This window comes from Miscanthus floridulus, chromosome 8, assembly GCF_019320115.1.
Source record: "Miscanthus floridulus cultivar M001 chromosome 8, ASM1932011v1, whole genome shotgun sequence".
NCBI lineage: Eukaryota > Viridiplantae > Streptophyta > Magnoliopsida > Poales > Poaceae > Miscanthus > Miscanthus floridulus.
Genome location: NC_089587.1, coordinates 203,014,739 through 203,029,842, shown reverse-complemented (window position 1 = coordinate 203,029,842; position 15,104 = coordinate 203,014,739). Strand labels below are relative to the sequence as shown.

Genomic DNA, 15,104 nt, shown 5'->3' with positions numbered 1-15,104 from the left:
ATCGAGAAGCAGAGGGATGCTGCTCTTCAGGAGGCTCGAAAGAACTCGGAGGCCGTGAAGAACTTGGAGGCCGTGAAGAAGGAGTGCAACGGTATTGAGGGTTCTTTTTGTTTCTTTCTGTATTCAAACTCTCCTTTCTGCTGACTTGTTGTTTGCTGTCTCGTTCAGCTCTCCGGGTTGAAAAGCAGAAGCTCTCGGAGGGCGTTGAAGAAATGAAGACTCTTGTTCGTACAAGTCATAACAAGGCTGAGGAGGTAATTACTCATGCTGAGGAGGAACTCGCGCTTACTAAGTTGATTAGGCGTGGAGCTGATAGAGATCTTGTGCAGGCCCAAAAAACCATTGAAGACTTATCTGGCAAGTTGGCGACGGCTACTGAAAACTAGAAGGCTTTGTGGAAGTCCTTTCATTCAGTAGCCGATGTTCTTCGAACTCTAGCGGATGACGGGCAATCTTGGGCTCAGTTGATTCCTCGAATTCTGACTCATTTCCAAGAGTTTGTGAAGAGGTGCACTCAACTGTGTACCAAGAATGTCCTGGCCCAGGTCCGGGTTCTTTCTCCAGTGGCTCCTTTGTCCAAGATAGCAGAGGAAGCTAATAGTCAAGAATACATCGATGCCGTTGAGAGGATGGAGCGTGAGGTTGAAGACTTAGCTAGTAGAATAGTAGATAATCTCAACATTGTTCTCTCTTCTCCTGATGATGAGGCTTGATGTATTTGACCTTTAGGCCCATGCCTTGTAATATGACATTTATGCTTCTTTTGAATGAAGATTTTTGTTGAGGGTCTTCTCTGCCTGGATGCCTTGTTTATTCCTTGGATGATTTGTCTAATTGGCTAAAGTTACTTGACTTGTCGAGTACTTTGTCTTGCTTTCGTCTTAGCCTTGTAAACAACTCTGCACGCTATTTTGACAAACTTTCTTGATTTGTTGATTACTTTTCTGTCTCATATAAACAATTCGTTATATATGTAGGTCTTTGTGCTGACAACCCTTCTTGATCTGTCGAGTGCTTGTCTGGCCTTCTTCTGTGCCATGTAAACAACTCGTTTATATGTAGGTCTTTGCTGATCTGTCGCTTTGCTGATCTGTCGAGTGCTTGTCTAGCCTTCTTCTATGCTATGTAAACAACTCGTTATGTGTAGGTTTTTGTGTTCTTGGGTATCTCCAGTGTAGCCCCCGAGCCTCTTGCTATTTGGAACAAGTAGCTAGAGGGTCTTGTCTTGAAATCTCTCTGATCTAAGCCTAGGCTTAGTTTCAGTCGTTTTGCTTTTATTTCGGGTTTTGGCTTGTTAGCTACCCTCATCGGCAGGCTCAAGCGTCTTTTTAGCTATTTTGCTCTTGGCCGGGATGCTCAGGCGTATTTTTAGCCATTTTGCATTTTATTTCGGGTGTTAGCTTGTTAGCTACCCTCATCGGCGGGCTCAAGCATCTTTTCAGCTATTTTGCTCTCAGCCGGGATGCTCAGACATATTTTCAGCCATTTTGTGTTTTATTTTGGGTGTTAGCTTGTTAGCTACCCTCATCGGCGGGCTCAAGCGTCTTTTCAGCTATTTTGCTCTTGGCCGGGATGCTCAGGCATATTTTCAGCCATTTTACGTTTTATTTCGGGTGTTAGCTTATTAGCTACCCTCATCGGCGGGCTCAAGCGTCTTTTCAGCTATTTTGCTCTCAGCCGGGATGCTCAGGCGTATTTTCAGCCATTTTGCGTTTTATTTCGGGTGTTAGCTTGTTAGCTACCCTCATCGGCGGGCTCAAGCGTCTTTTCAGCTATTTTGCTCTCGGCCGGGATGCTCAGGCGTATTTTTAGCCATTTTACGTTTTATTTTGGGTGTTAGCTTGTTAGCTACCCTCATCGGCGGGCTCAAGCGTCTTTTCAGCTATTTTGCTCTCGGTTGGGATGCTTAGGCGTATTTTCAGCCATTTTGCGTTTTAGAAACAACTCGGAGAGAGCTATGAGACATTTGTTTGTCGAGAGATAATCATCTTTATTGATCATGAATATTGATGTGTTACAATGATACATAGCGCTATTTGATCATGATCGTTGATCTCCTGTGTCTTGTATACATATTTTCCCTTGAGTTGTTTTCACGCGTAGAATCTTCGTAGCTGACTGATATGCCATGTATTGTTGACTTCTTTCCCATCTTCAGCCATGAGCTTGTATGTGCCTGGTTCGATGACTTTTGTGACGATAAAAGGACCTTCCCATGGACTGAGTAGTTTGTGGCATCCGTCGATTTTTTGTATTCTTCTTAGTACTAGGTCTCCGACTTTTAATGATCGAGACTGGGTGTTCTTGTTGTAGTGGCGTCTTAGTCCTTGGAGATATCTTGCTGATTGCAGGGTAGCGTTTACTCTGACTTCTTCTGTACTGTCGAGTTCTAATCTTCGGGTGTGTTCTGCTTCTCCTTCGTCGTATTGCTCTATCCTTGGTGACGTCCAGATCAAGTCTGCGGGTAGTACGGCTTCTGATCCGTATACCAGGAAGAAGGGTGAGTAACCGGTGGCTCTGCTTATTTGAGTCCATAGCCCCCATACAACCTTGGGTAATTCTTCAATCCATTTTGATCCATAGTCTACTAGTTCTTCGTACAGTCTTGGTTTCAATCTGGCTAGTATGAGTCCATTAGCCCTTTCTACCTGTCCGTTGGCTTCTGGATGCGTGACTGACGCGTAATTTATGCTGAAGCCACAATCCTGTGCCCAACTTTTGAATTCTATAGCTGTGAAGGGAGAACCCAAATCTGTGATTATTCGATTGGGCATGCCGAAGCGGTGCATGATGTCTTGGATGAACTCGACTGCTTTGGCTGCGCTGTATTTTGCTAGTGGTTTGTATTCGATCCACTTGGTGAACTTGTCAATTGCTACAAAGACGTACTCAAAACCGCCCTTTGCTTTCTTGAGAGGTCCTACTTGATCCAGCCCCCAGCAGGAGAAAGGCCAAGCGGGTGGGATGCAGATGAGGTTGTGGGGTGGTACATGAGTCTGTCTTGCGAACATCTGACAACTTTTGCATCTTCTAACGAGTTCTTCTACGTCTTTCAAAGCGGTTGGCCAGTAGAAACTAGTGTGAAATGCTTTGCCGACTAGTGTTCTTGAAGTGGCATGATTTTCACAGCAACCTGAGTGTATTTCGTCTAGGATTTGTTTGCCTTCTTCAAATGAAATGCATTTTAGGAGTACTCCTGATGATGTGGCTCTTCTGTATAGCTTGTCTCCTACTAGGACGTAATTCTTGCTTCTGCGGATGACTTGTGTGGCTTCCTGTTTTTCTGCTGGCAACTTATTCTCTTTGATGTAGTCAATAAAAACCTGTGTCCATGAAGTGTTGATCACCAGAATCTGGTTGCCTTTGGCTATGAGTTCTGCGGTTGTCTCACCGGGTTATTTGATAGGAGCTGATAACTCCTCTATGAATACACCGGGTGGGACCTTTGTCCTGTCAGATCCAAGCTTGGCAAGAACATCTGCTGCAATGTTGGAATCCTGCAGGACATGTAGAATTTCTAATCCTTGAAAATGTTTTTCGAGTTTTTGGATTTCAGCACAGTAAGCACCCATGTTTTCTTTGGTGCAATCTCAATCTTTGTTGACTTGGTTGATGACTACTGCCGAATCGCCGTATACAAGTAGTCGCTTGATTCTGAGGGTAATAGCCACTCTTAGCCCATGTATGAGAGCTTCATATTCTGCTTCATTGTTGGTGGCTTGCCATAATATCTGAAGGACATACTTTAGTTGTCTTCCGTCTGGAGAAATTAGGAGGACGCCTGCACCAGCTCCACCTAGCTTGAGTGATCCATCAAAGTACATTTTCCAATGATCAAGGATGGCGCTTGACACAGGTTGTTGAATCTCTGTCCATTCGGCAACAAAATCAGCAAGGGCTTGAGATTTAATTGCTTTCCACGGGGTGAAATCGATGTTGAGAGCACCGAGTTCAACCGCCCACTTGGATATGCGTCCTGTTGCGTCTTTGTTGTGTAAGATGTCTCCCAGTGGGAAATCTGTCACCACGGTAATCTTGTGGCTTTCAAAATAGTGACGAAGCTTGCGTGAAGTGATCAGTAGGGCGTAGAGTAGTTTTTGCACATGCGGGTACCGGATTTTTGATTCTGACAGTACTTCGCTGATGTAGTATACTGGGCGTTGTACTTTATACACGCGCCCTTCTTCTTCCCTTTCACTACTATCGCCGTACTGACTACAGTAGTAGTTGCTAGTAATGTATACCATCATGCCTTCGTCTTTCTTTGGAGGTGTGAGGACTGGTGAGGAGGTGAGGTATGTCTTAAGTTTCTTGAAAGCTTCATTGGCTTCCTCCGTCCATTCGAACTTGTCTGTCTTCTTTAGCAGTTTAAAGAAAGGCAACCCTTTTTCGCCGAGTCTTGATATGAAACGGTTGAGTGCCGCCATGCAGCCTGTTAGTTTTTGTACATCTTTGATGTTTCGAGGAGGGCCCATCTCTGTTATGGCTCGAATTTGCTTGGCGCTTGCTTCTATTCCGCGATGACTGACCAAGAATCCGAGTAGTTGTCCTGAAGGAACTCCGAATACACACTTGTTTGGGTTCAATTTCCATCTCCACCTTTTCAGATTCTCAAAGGTTTGTTTTAAGTCTTCAATCAGTGTATCCGGGTTCTTTGTTTTTATAACCACGTCATCTACATATGCTTCTACGCTTTCGCCGATCTGATCACCAAGGCATGTTTGGATGGCTCTTTGGTAGGTGGCTCCAACATTCTTAAGTCCAAACGACATGGTCTTATAGCAGTAGGCGCCGAACGAAGTGATGAAAGATGTCTTGCTCTGGTCTTGTTCCTTTAATAGCGATCTGGTGATATCCTAAATAGCAATCAAGGAAGGATAATAGGGCAGATCCTGCTGTTGAATCAACTATCTGATCAATGCGTGGTAGCCCAAACGGATCTTTCGGGCAGTGTTTGTTGAGATCTATGTAGTCGACGCACATGCGCCACTCGTCTGTGTTCTTTTTCTGTACCAGAACTAGATTTGCTAGCCAATCTGGATGGAGGATTTCCCTGATGAATCTAGCTGCCATTAGTTTTGTAATTTCCTTTTTTATTGCTGCCTTCTTGTCGGGAGAGAATCATCGTAGTCGTTGCTTCACAGGCTTGGAGCCTTCATTGATATCAATTCCGTGCTCAACCAACTCTCTTGGGACCCCTGACATGTCGGCCGGCTTCTAAGTGAAGATATCTTTGTTGTCCCGAAGAAAGTTAGTGAGCGTGAGTTCCTATTTTGCTGATAGGTGCGCACTGATGGTTGCCGTCTTTGAGGGATCACCGGTGCCTAGGTCGATTTGCTTGACGTCGGCTTCTTTTGGTGGTGCTAGGATGCTTGGTTTTTTAGCCGGTATCTCTAGTTCTTCTTGACTTATTTCTACGGTAATAGTGGCTATTTCTTTTCTTCCTTCGTTTGCTTGTGCTCTTGTTGCAATTTGAATTGCCTGTACGTCACAGTCAAATGCGCGCTTTAAATCACTCCGAAGAGAAAGGACACCGTTAGGCCCTGGCATCTTAAGCAACATGTACGGATAATGCGGTGTTGCCATGAATTTTGCTAGTGCCGGGCGTCCGAGGATTACGTGATATGATGAATCGAAGTCTGCAACTTCAAACTTGATAACTCTGTACAGGTAGTTTGAGGGAGTTCCAAAGGTAACCGGTAGAGTGATCTGTCCAAGTGGTATTGCTGCCTTGCCGGGTACTATGCCATAAAAGGTGTGCTTGTTGGTGTGATCATCCCGGCGAGTTGTAGTCCCATCTTCCTTAGAGTTTCTGAAAAAATGATGTTGAGTCCGGCTCCCCCGTCGATTAGTACCTTTGTAACGGTCATACCAGCAATGGTTGGGTCTAGAACTAGTGGGTAATGGCCTATGTTTCCTATAGCTGGTCCATTGGTCTTCTCTTGAAAATTGGATTGGATATTCTGACCAGTTGAGATATCTTGGTGTAGCAGGTTCTGCTGCCATGATGGTTCGTAACGCTAGTTTTTCTTGATGTTTGCTTCTGGAATCTGGGACCCTAGCAAAGATCACTGCCACTGTTCCTCTGGATTTTTGGAATCCCTTGTCTTCATTGTTGTCTCCTTCTTTTTTCTGATTGTCTTCTTTATTGCTTCCCTTGCTATCTTTTCTAGTGTATCTTTCGTTGAAGGTGTAGCAATTTCCGATGGTGTGTTTTCCATTGGGGTGCAAGGGGCAACTATATGTTCTCAATGTCGTCATATCTTCCGGGCTTGGTGAATTTCTTTGATTTGTCAGCCATTGCTACTGTGTTGTCTGGACCACGCTTTCTCTCCTGATGTCTGCTGTTTCGAGGAATTTGCCTGTCCGGGTTGTCTCTGTTGTTCCTATCAGGAATCTTTCTCGTGTCTTCTCCTCTGTAGTAATCATCTTTTCCACTGTTCTTCTGAATTCTTCATTGTTTCTTGGGTTTTCTTTGTAGAAGTCTTGAAATTGCCACCTAGCCATGATTCCGTGAGAGAAGACTTCGATTACTTCTCGTTGTGTGATGTCATGTACTTGAGCTCGTAGTTCTCTAAATCGTCGATAGTAATTTCTGAGACTTTCACCTCCTTTCTGTTTGAGTCCTTTTAACTCTGTGTGGGTGATTGGATGTGTAATAACTCCCACGAAATTTTCACAGAAAGCTTTTTGCAAGTCTTCCCAATTTCTGATTGATCCTGGATTCAGTTTGTCGAACCATTGAAGTGGCATGGTTTCCAGGGCCATGGGAAAGAACAATGTTTTGATGTCATCGTCCCCACCGGCCAATTCAATCGACTGCGAGTAAATCCTGAGCCATTGCTTTGGTTCGGTCTTGCCATCGTACTTGGAGTGGTTGGACGGCTTGAACTTGTGAGGTAGTCGTATCGAAGCAAGTCTGTTTGCAAAACAGGGGAATCTGTCGTGCGTTCTGGCTTCTGTATATTCTGATTCTGCACCCCCTTCTTGCCAACTGTCATCTTGGTGAGAGTAGTTCTGTGTGGCTGTCTGAGTAGGCATTTCGCTTCTGGCCTTTCTTGGTTGCTTGACTCGGTTGTTTTGACTGTGATTTCTTCGACTCTCTCCTGTTGTGACTTCCACTTGGTCCAAGCCTTTCGAAAGCGGAATTCCTTTGATTTTAATCTTCCTGTTCATGAGATGTTGCTCTTCTGTCGCGCGTCCTAAGGACTGTTGATTCGGAGGAATTCCCAGAGCTTGTTCTTGTTTTTCATTTGGATGTGAAGTTGCTCTGAGTTCTTCTAATGCTTCTCGGATCTTATCGTAGGGTGTATTCTGCTGCTCGTCCTTCTTCGACTTCTCGCTCTGATTTTCTTCTGTTGTACTCGGCTAGATCTGACTCATATTTGATCCAAGTGTCCTTTCGCTGCTTAGCACGGCGTTGACGTCCTTGTTTCAATTTATTCTTCCTTTCCCTCGCTTGCCTTTGACTTTCAGTCTCACCATCGTGCCCCTGGATAAATGGCGATATGTTGGATTCGGATTCATCTGAAGACCTTACGTCGGGTGCTTCTAGGGGGAATCAATGGTGATCGAGGATGGCGAATCATCAATACTTCTCTAGCGTGAGTTGTTCTGTCATCGTCGTTGACTTCCGTATAGCCTAAGCTGTTGATAACTTCAGTATAGGTTTCAAGGTCATAGATCGAATCTCCTTCTTGGTAGGGTAGAATCATTGTTGTCGTATCGTCGACTAGTTGGGTGCCGTCATCCTCAGGGACAGTACCTGGCCAGTGAATGATGCAATCTTGAGATGTTATGGTTAAAACGAGACCTTCCTGAGCTCCCTTCAGCGGCATTCTAAGCATGGGATAAGTGGATCCTTCGTGCCATGTCTGATAAGGTGTTGCCATGTTGTGGAGTCCGAACGGAAGAGGACCCGACTTCTTTAAAGTATTTTCGGTGAACTCCGAGTAGTATTCTTGATAGGTTGACGTCATGTTCTGGAGCTTTGTCCAAAAAGAACTCAGGTTTTCCGAAAGAACTCGGATGAGACTTCGTCTCGGAAAGCGGAACCTGAGTTCGAATCGAATGCGTGAAGTCGCGGAATCCGAGTTGGATTGGAAATCGATAGCCGCGCGAATCTTCCAACAAGCTGATCTGTCGTTGTCGTCGAACTGAAAGAGTCCTGATGATGATCTGAATCTTCGAGGAGACGGCCTTGGAGCTTGCCATCGTCGCCTGCCTCGCAGATCCATGAACCGAAGATGAAGATTGATCCCTTCGAGAAGATCATGTTGTTGAGGTCCATCGAGCTCTCGGATGCAAAGTCGCCAAAAGCCCGTACCTGGCGCGCCAGCTGTCGATGTTTGACCACTGATAGCCTGCCACGGGGGTACCCGAGGCAGTATGTTTCGGGCTTCAGCGTATGCAGAACTCGACGGTTAACGCAAGAGACAGTCGATTTATCCTGGTTCGGACCTTCGATCTTTGATCGAGTAATAGCCCTACGTCCAGTCGGCGTTGGCCTTTGCGTTGGATTGATTGTCAAGTGTTGCGTTGTGTACAATTGTTCTGTCGAACTCTCCAATCTAAGGAGCCCTACCCTCCTTTATATAGTCAGGAGGCCAGAGTCCTAGTCGGTTTATAATGAAAATTCCTAGTAGGATTACAGAGTAATACTGCTACTAAGATTATAGGGGAAGAATTCTAATTAGACTAGGTCTTCTCCCTTCCTTGCGGGGTATCCCAGGGGTCCCGTACCGACAGACAGAAAAACTAAGAATGTGATCCAAACACTTTGAATCCTAGAATTCAACTATCTATCCTAAACCTACTATTTGGAGATTTTCACTATAGAAACACAATAATAAGTGTGAGAATGAGATCCAAACACCTCTCTCTCTCTCTTTTATCTAGAACCCAAATTCTACATTCACTACATAGAATCTCACTATGACAATGAGATCAAATAGACTCTTATTTCTCTTAAACTATGAGCCAGTGAAACTACTAGTTTTGGCTTCATGGGTTTTGGCTCTTCCACGTACTGTAGTAAGAAGTTAGAGTCGTTTAAAGCGTGCCAAATGGACCTAATAGCCTTGTGATGGGCTGCTGTCCTTGATCCTCTACCGGGCTTGTTCGGCAAAACTCTAGCCCTAGCATAAGAGCCAGAAGAGCTACACCAAACACCTGGGAGGAGCCATTATTTGTGTATGGAAGAACAGTAGAAGTCATTTTTTTTACAAAGGATGAGCTGTAACTTGTGGCTACTCTCTGTGTCTCTGGCTCTTCCGAATGAGCACCTAGAGGAGGAGCCGTTATTTGATTACCTTTTCTCTATCTATTTTCCTTCGTTGCAGTAATATGGGCACGAACTCTACATAGCTATCATGAATCAACTCCTTTTTTTTTTTTTTTTCTGTGAGACCCAATTACAAACGCAGACGCTCACATACACGAGTGTACACTCACCTCCTATGAACGTACGCACGCACACCCTACCCCTATGAGCAACTCCGAAGAACCGAGTTAGGCCGGCAAATCTTGAGATTGACGAAGTCACCACAGACGCTTCGCTATTGACGGGCATGTCGCCTACCACTGAAAGAATAACGCCTATCGCCATCTTCGTATTTTCTTTTTTTTTTCTCTCACTTCTATCTCGTGGCTACATAATTTTCTACTTAGGCTAAATCAAGGTGGACCAATATTTTCTTGGTGAGCACCATTTCTCGATAAAACTACTATCCAAATCTCTTAGAAATTGTACAAATTGTTCAGTTCCTTAGTCCTCTTATGAATTTAAATTTTCTAATTATCTTTTGTCTTCTCTTCTCTAATAAATTCATTGTTGCCATGTTTCCCTAAACCATCATCCGATTATCATAATCCTGCTCATGTCTCCTGGAGCCACTTCTACCTTAAGCAGCCACTAGCTAGCCCGTCATCGTACCAACATCCATTGACACCTCAAATCTTTTCAGTCATACTATAAAACCACCATTATAATGCCAGTGAGTTGCTGATCTCAAGCATATTACCTATGGACTCTACTTTGATATCACGTGATTTTTTTGCTTGTGACCAGTTTCATTACGAAAAATGATTTGTACTGCTCGCCAGTCTTTCACGCATAAGCATTCGAGAACAAATGGATTGGTTGTTGAGGACTGCGCGTAGCACAGTTGGCAAAAGCTAAGGTCGCAGTGTGTGTGCCCGTGCTCACCGGGGTTTTCTCCTAGAATAAAATTTTAGTGAAACCTGAGCCAAAAAAAGACTGCGACACGTCCATCGCCTACAGAGACTTGAAGTTTCTAGTGTCCTATCCATGTACAATTGTACGTCTTGTTGTATACGGGCGGGTGAGTGAGGTGTGCGAGAGGTGTAAAAAAATAGATTGGTTGCACATAAGATATAAAAAACGGATATACTTTTTGTGATTTTGTTGTAATCTTAGCCGTCGGAACACGTTCTTCACTAGGTTACATTTTCTTTTATTTTCTTTTTTTTTTAAATTTTTAGACCCTTTCAACGAAACGTAGACTCGTTTTAACACTGTTGCATAGTCATAAGCTCCAACCGATCCGATTCACCTGCTTATTGCGCAAAACGATAGCATGAGCATTGAGCAATCTATTCACAAAGGGAAAAATATAATCAGAGGTACCGAACCTGCTTGCAAACGGCCTGCTGCAAATGGTGCATGGCCCCATCTTGCAAATGCTTTCACTTTCTACTCGAGACCCGTATCAAGTATATATATAGATCTTGTATAAGATTAGCTACGCTTATTCGGAGCCTCTCACCAAATTTTACATTAGCAATACGCTGGCCATCACCGTAAACAAAGCATCCAGGAATCAGGATGGCCGAAAGAATTTCTCGCAAACACAAGGGCAACTCTTAGATTAAACTATGACCGTCGCCTTTCCCTTTCCACTGAATTTTTCACCTCATGTGCTGATTCATCTTCAGATCCGCCGAAGCCCGGTGATCGTACCCGCCTCTGATGTTGAGGTCCAGCAGCAGCAGCCCTTCATCCGTAGCGCACTTGACATCGTCCCCATCCTGATGAACTCCATGGTACAGCTGAAAGCCTAGATTATTGCTCGCTCTGAGGCTGTCCTCGGACATGGCTTTCGCCAGCTCGCCATTGTTCTGCTCGCACACTTGGGTCACGTTGTCCATGAAGCCTGAGAGCGCGAGGTTGAAGTCCGTCAGCTGCGACCTGGTCGCTTCTAGGTTCGCGCCTCCAGTTGCGTCGTACGACAGGTTGCTCTGGGCTTTCTCGAGTATCGTCTGCAGGTATTTGCCTTGCGCCTCGATCCGCATTTGCAGCTTCTTCTGAACCTGCATGTGCAAAACAAATTAAGAGCTAAGAGGTCAAAATTTTTTCTTCGTGACTGCAATGGTTGTAGCAGAGAAGGTTTCTGGGTAGTCTAACCTCGAGCTGTTCGTGCAGTTTCCTTTGGACTTCAATTTGGTACTTCAGCGCATCCGCGAGTGGCGTTTCTCTGATCCATGTTCAGAAAAGATAAGGCGAATGGGAACAGGGGCGCCTGTTCGCTTGGCTTATAAGCCATACTTTTTCAGCCACGAACAGTATTTTTCTCTCACAATAAATCAGCCAAGCGAATAGGGTAAGGAGAATCATAACCGAGATGAAGAATGACGTAACTCCACACAAATGGAAACCATTTGGAAACAATTCTTTTTTCTTAAAAAAAAGTAGTTCAAACATCACATAATGAGTATAGTATATATGGCATGCAGCCTAGCAGACCGCAGCTTCTACAGTATATTGTTATTTGCTTCAGTTGGGTGACAGAAATAGTGAAATAGTCCGATTCTGGAATCCAAATCCAGCATTTAACTTATATCACTTCATTAGCCGCTCTTTCTAGGTTGTTTTTTATAACATTAAAAACTCCTTATGCAACTTATTAATCAACTAATCAACGCCTTAACTCCAGGGTTTGATATATAAACTCATATATTCCCTTGACACATCAACGTCTCTTTCTTTTTCCTTTTTTTTTCTGCGAGGTCAACGTCCCTTTCGTATGACTCCGTCTTCTCAATCATTTGCCGACCAGTACAATTTAAATTTAAATTAAATAAGCAAGTCTTGTTTAGGAATTTGTAAGGCATTTATCTTTTATAAGAATTGACCACAAATATCTAAATTACCGATAGTATTATCTACTATAACTTTTGCTTCCAACAAAAATAGCACGATCTGCTGCTGCTATTTCGTTCTATTGTACTCCTACTTTTCATATTGATCAGTCCTTTCAATGCCGGTTTTTTAGTTTTGCTAATGCAATAGAATCGAGTTACTAGATTGTTACTACTACAGTATTACTGCTGTCTCAGGGAGAAGGCAAATGCATGTTCTTGGGGCATCATGGCGTTTGCTTTTAAGCAGACACGCATAAATCTTTGTACTGATGTTAAAGGAAGCATGCAGGAAAGGATTTTGACACCTACTACTCACCCCGTATTGTTACTAGCCGTAGATGGAAAGCTATGAGGTACAGGTGTGGAGAAATTGATGCCCTGCGCCGCGAATTCTGTGAGGAGAGAGAGCAAAAAGAAAAGATAAGATTTGGAAAAAGAATTTTATGTTATCCTTACTCAATTTTAGCAGTTTATTAGTATATTCGGTGGTCGTATTTGCAAGGTACATACCCCCACTGCTGGCTTCCAAACCCGTGTCTTTCTTGCTCTGCTTTCCAAGCCTGTATTTCTGCGCACAAGAGATCGTCGTCGTCATCAAGACAACAAGGACGAGACATCACCGGAGAAAGCGATACATGGACAACATTTATTTATCTACTAGTACACATGAATTTGGAGAGAAGAGATCGAAGTAGGTGGTGGTACCTGGAGGTGACTCTTCAAGTGGTACAAGGTGAGCCCTTTCATTCCCATCAGCCTCAGCACTGACTTGGGCGTCGCCTCTGTTGTCGCGCACAGCACAATCAAGTAGAAAACTATGTCAGATTCAGAAACCCCGAAACAGGAGTTGTAATCACAACCAGGATTTAAAAAAAAAGGCTCCAATATAATACATGGTCAGTAAAAAAACATGATCAGTGAAGCTGTTAATCGCCAGAACAGGGAACACTATACATGGTCTGATGATCACCATGTAGTATAGATGCGGTTGATGATCAAGTGTTTTTGGAATCTTTGAGCATGCTCGTACTAAGCCAATCAACGAGAGCAGATGGGTTCGAAGCTGGAGCATGCATGCTGCTGTGTTAGCTTTGCTGTTGCAATGAACTGATGGGAGCTTTGGGCTGTGTTTGAAGTCTGAAGAATCCATGCATGGCATGATAGCAGCTGTACAAGAAGAGAGCAGGCAAGCAGCAGAGGAGTGCATGCGGTGCAGGGGTACTCACTGTCGGGCCCGCCGAGCTTGGTGACGGCCTCGACGAAGCGCTCGTGCAGGTCGGGCGTCCACCGCAGCCGCGGCTTGGGGTCCCGCGACAGCACCACCCCGCCCATCGGCCCAGCGCCGCCGTACCCGGCCCTCTCCATCCCCTCGAACATGCTCATCGCGTGGCCTGCTTGTGTCTCCCGCGGCCTCCTAGCTAGCTCCCCGCGGCCGGGGCCGGCTTGTCGATCACCGCGACAGCTGGTGTGGTTCGCCGCGCGACAAGCAAGCAGCTTGCGCAGGCACACGCACGCACGTCCGCCAGGCCAAGCTGCAGCTAGCTTGCGGGCGGCTAGCTAGAGGCAGCTGCCGCACGGCGGGCGCGCGGTGTGAATCTGGTGCGCTCGGGGAGGAGAGGTAGCGTAGGTTTTCGGCGAAGCCCGAGGCGGATTCCGGCCTGACGGGAATGTGCGATGAGTGTCGCGTTCGAAAGCTGGGCGGAGAGACAGAGATAGAGAGAGGAGCGCCGAGCGCATCGGCATCGCCATGCCATTATAATCACCTCACTCATGTGTGCGCGGAATCTCGGGGAGCCTTGTGCCAGGGGGAAAGCCCGGCCGGAACAGAGCTAACAAACGCCAAGGACGCCCAACCGGGGCGCGCCGCGTGGACGCCGCCGCCCGGGAGCGGAGTCGCTGGCACCGCGCGCCCGCGGCCGTCAGATGGTGCCATGCGAGGACGACCCACGCTCACGCACGTTCGATTCGCCGTCTCTCTCTCTTGTGGGTTCAGACAGACTCAAGGGAGGGAGGGCGCGCGGGCGGGACAGGACAGGTCAAGGGGCATGTGCGGCGGCGCGCCACGTGGACGCCGGCCCCCGACAAGAGCGGGGCTGGCATGTGTGCGTGCCGTGTCTTCCGGGCGTCGGCCAGAGACGCTATCTGATCGCTGCTAGATTTGCCTCGAGAACCAATTCTCTGCAGTGCACTGTATGGAGTACACGTACGTGCGTAGGCGTAGGCGCGCCATGTGCCCACCCCATCCCCGGCGGCCGGCGGTCAATGCAGGCGGTTACCGGAGCCGGCCGGGATCACCAATCACGAACGGCTCGTCGACTGCATATACCGGTGCCAACCGAGGTGAACGAGCGCGACGGAATTATTAACGGCTCGCGAGAACGACCATCACTATGCGCGTCAGGGGATATGCCATGCCCGATGGAATGCATGGCTGATCGATCGATCGACGATGATAGCGAGAGCTGCGCACGGCCTTTGCCGCCTTTGCCGATGGAGGGATTGGAGGGGAATATTCCGGCGCGCGAGAACGGCAGAGAGAGGGACGCGGGGAGATGTTGCCGGTGGCGTCGCGTGGCCCCGGCCGGGAGGGGGAATATTCGTGGGCGCCAACTTGGCCGTGACCGCCGCCCCACCCGCCCTCCGTTCGCCCAATTTGCCTCTCGCGCTTTTCGCCTTGCCGTTTCCTCGATCGGCTGGCCCTGGCTGGCTCGGAGCCGGCGCGCGCGTCTAGGTGGGGCGTCAGCGTGATCTATGGCTAGCGTCGCGAGGCCGCGGAGCTCGATCGGTGCACCGACGGTTACAAGTCCCGCTGATGCACGGAGAGAGAAGGTGGCCACTTCCGATCAAACGCAGCTTGATGCCTTGATCAGAAAGAGCTTGCCACGGAATTGATCTTCAGCCGTGCTGGATCCGTGATGTTCGTTTCGTGTGTGCGACTACTG

The 15,104-nt window shown here is 46.6% G+C and overlaps 1 protein-coding gene across 1 annotated transcript; it reads right to left on the bottom strand.

Moving 5' to 3' along the window:
* Positions 1–10,635: 10,635 nt before the first annotated feature.
* Positions 10,636–13,897, bottom strand: LOC136474629 (myb family transcription factor PHL11-like). The gene is made up of 6 exons (XM_066472187.1): positions 13,389–13,897; positions 12,868–12,944; positions 12,673–12,730; positions 12,479–12,554; positions 11,426–11,495; positions 10,636–11,331 (listed from the first exon to the last, which is right to left on the bottom strand). The coding sequence occupies exons 1-6, from the start codon at positions 13,543–13,545 to the stop codon at positions 10,930–10,932; spliced, it is 840 nt and encodes a 279-aa protein (XP_066328284.1). The 5' UTR covers positions 13,546–13,897; the 3' UTR covers positions 10,636–10,929.
* Positions 13,898–15,104: the final 1,207 nt, after the last annotated feature.

Coding starts and splice junctions, on each gene's coding strand:
- LOC136474629 (XM_066472187.1), bottom strand. CDS start 13,545: ATGAGCATGTTCGAGGGGATGGAGAGGGCCGGGTACGGCGGCGCTGGG. Junction 12,945..13,388: donor CAAGCTCGGCGGGCCCGACA/GTGAGTACCCCT, acceptor GCGCGACAACAG/AGGCGACGCCCAAGTCAGTG. Junction 11,332..11,425: donor AACTGCACGAACAGCTCGAG/GTTAGACTACCC, acceptor TTGCACATGCAG/GTTCAGAAGAAGCTGCAAAT.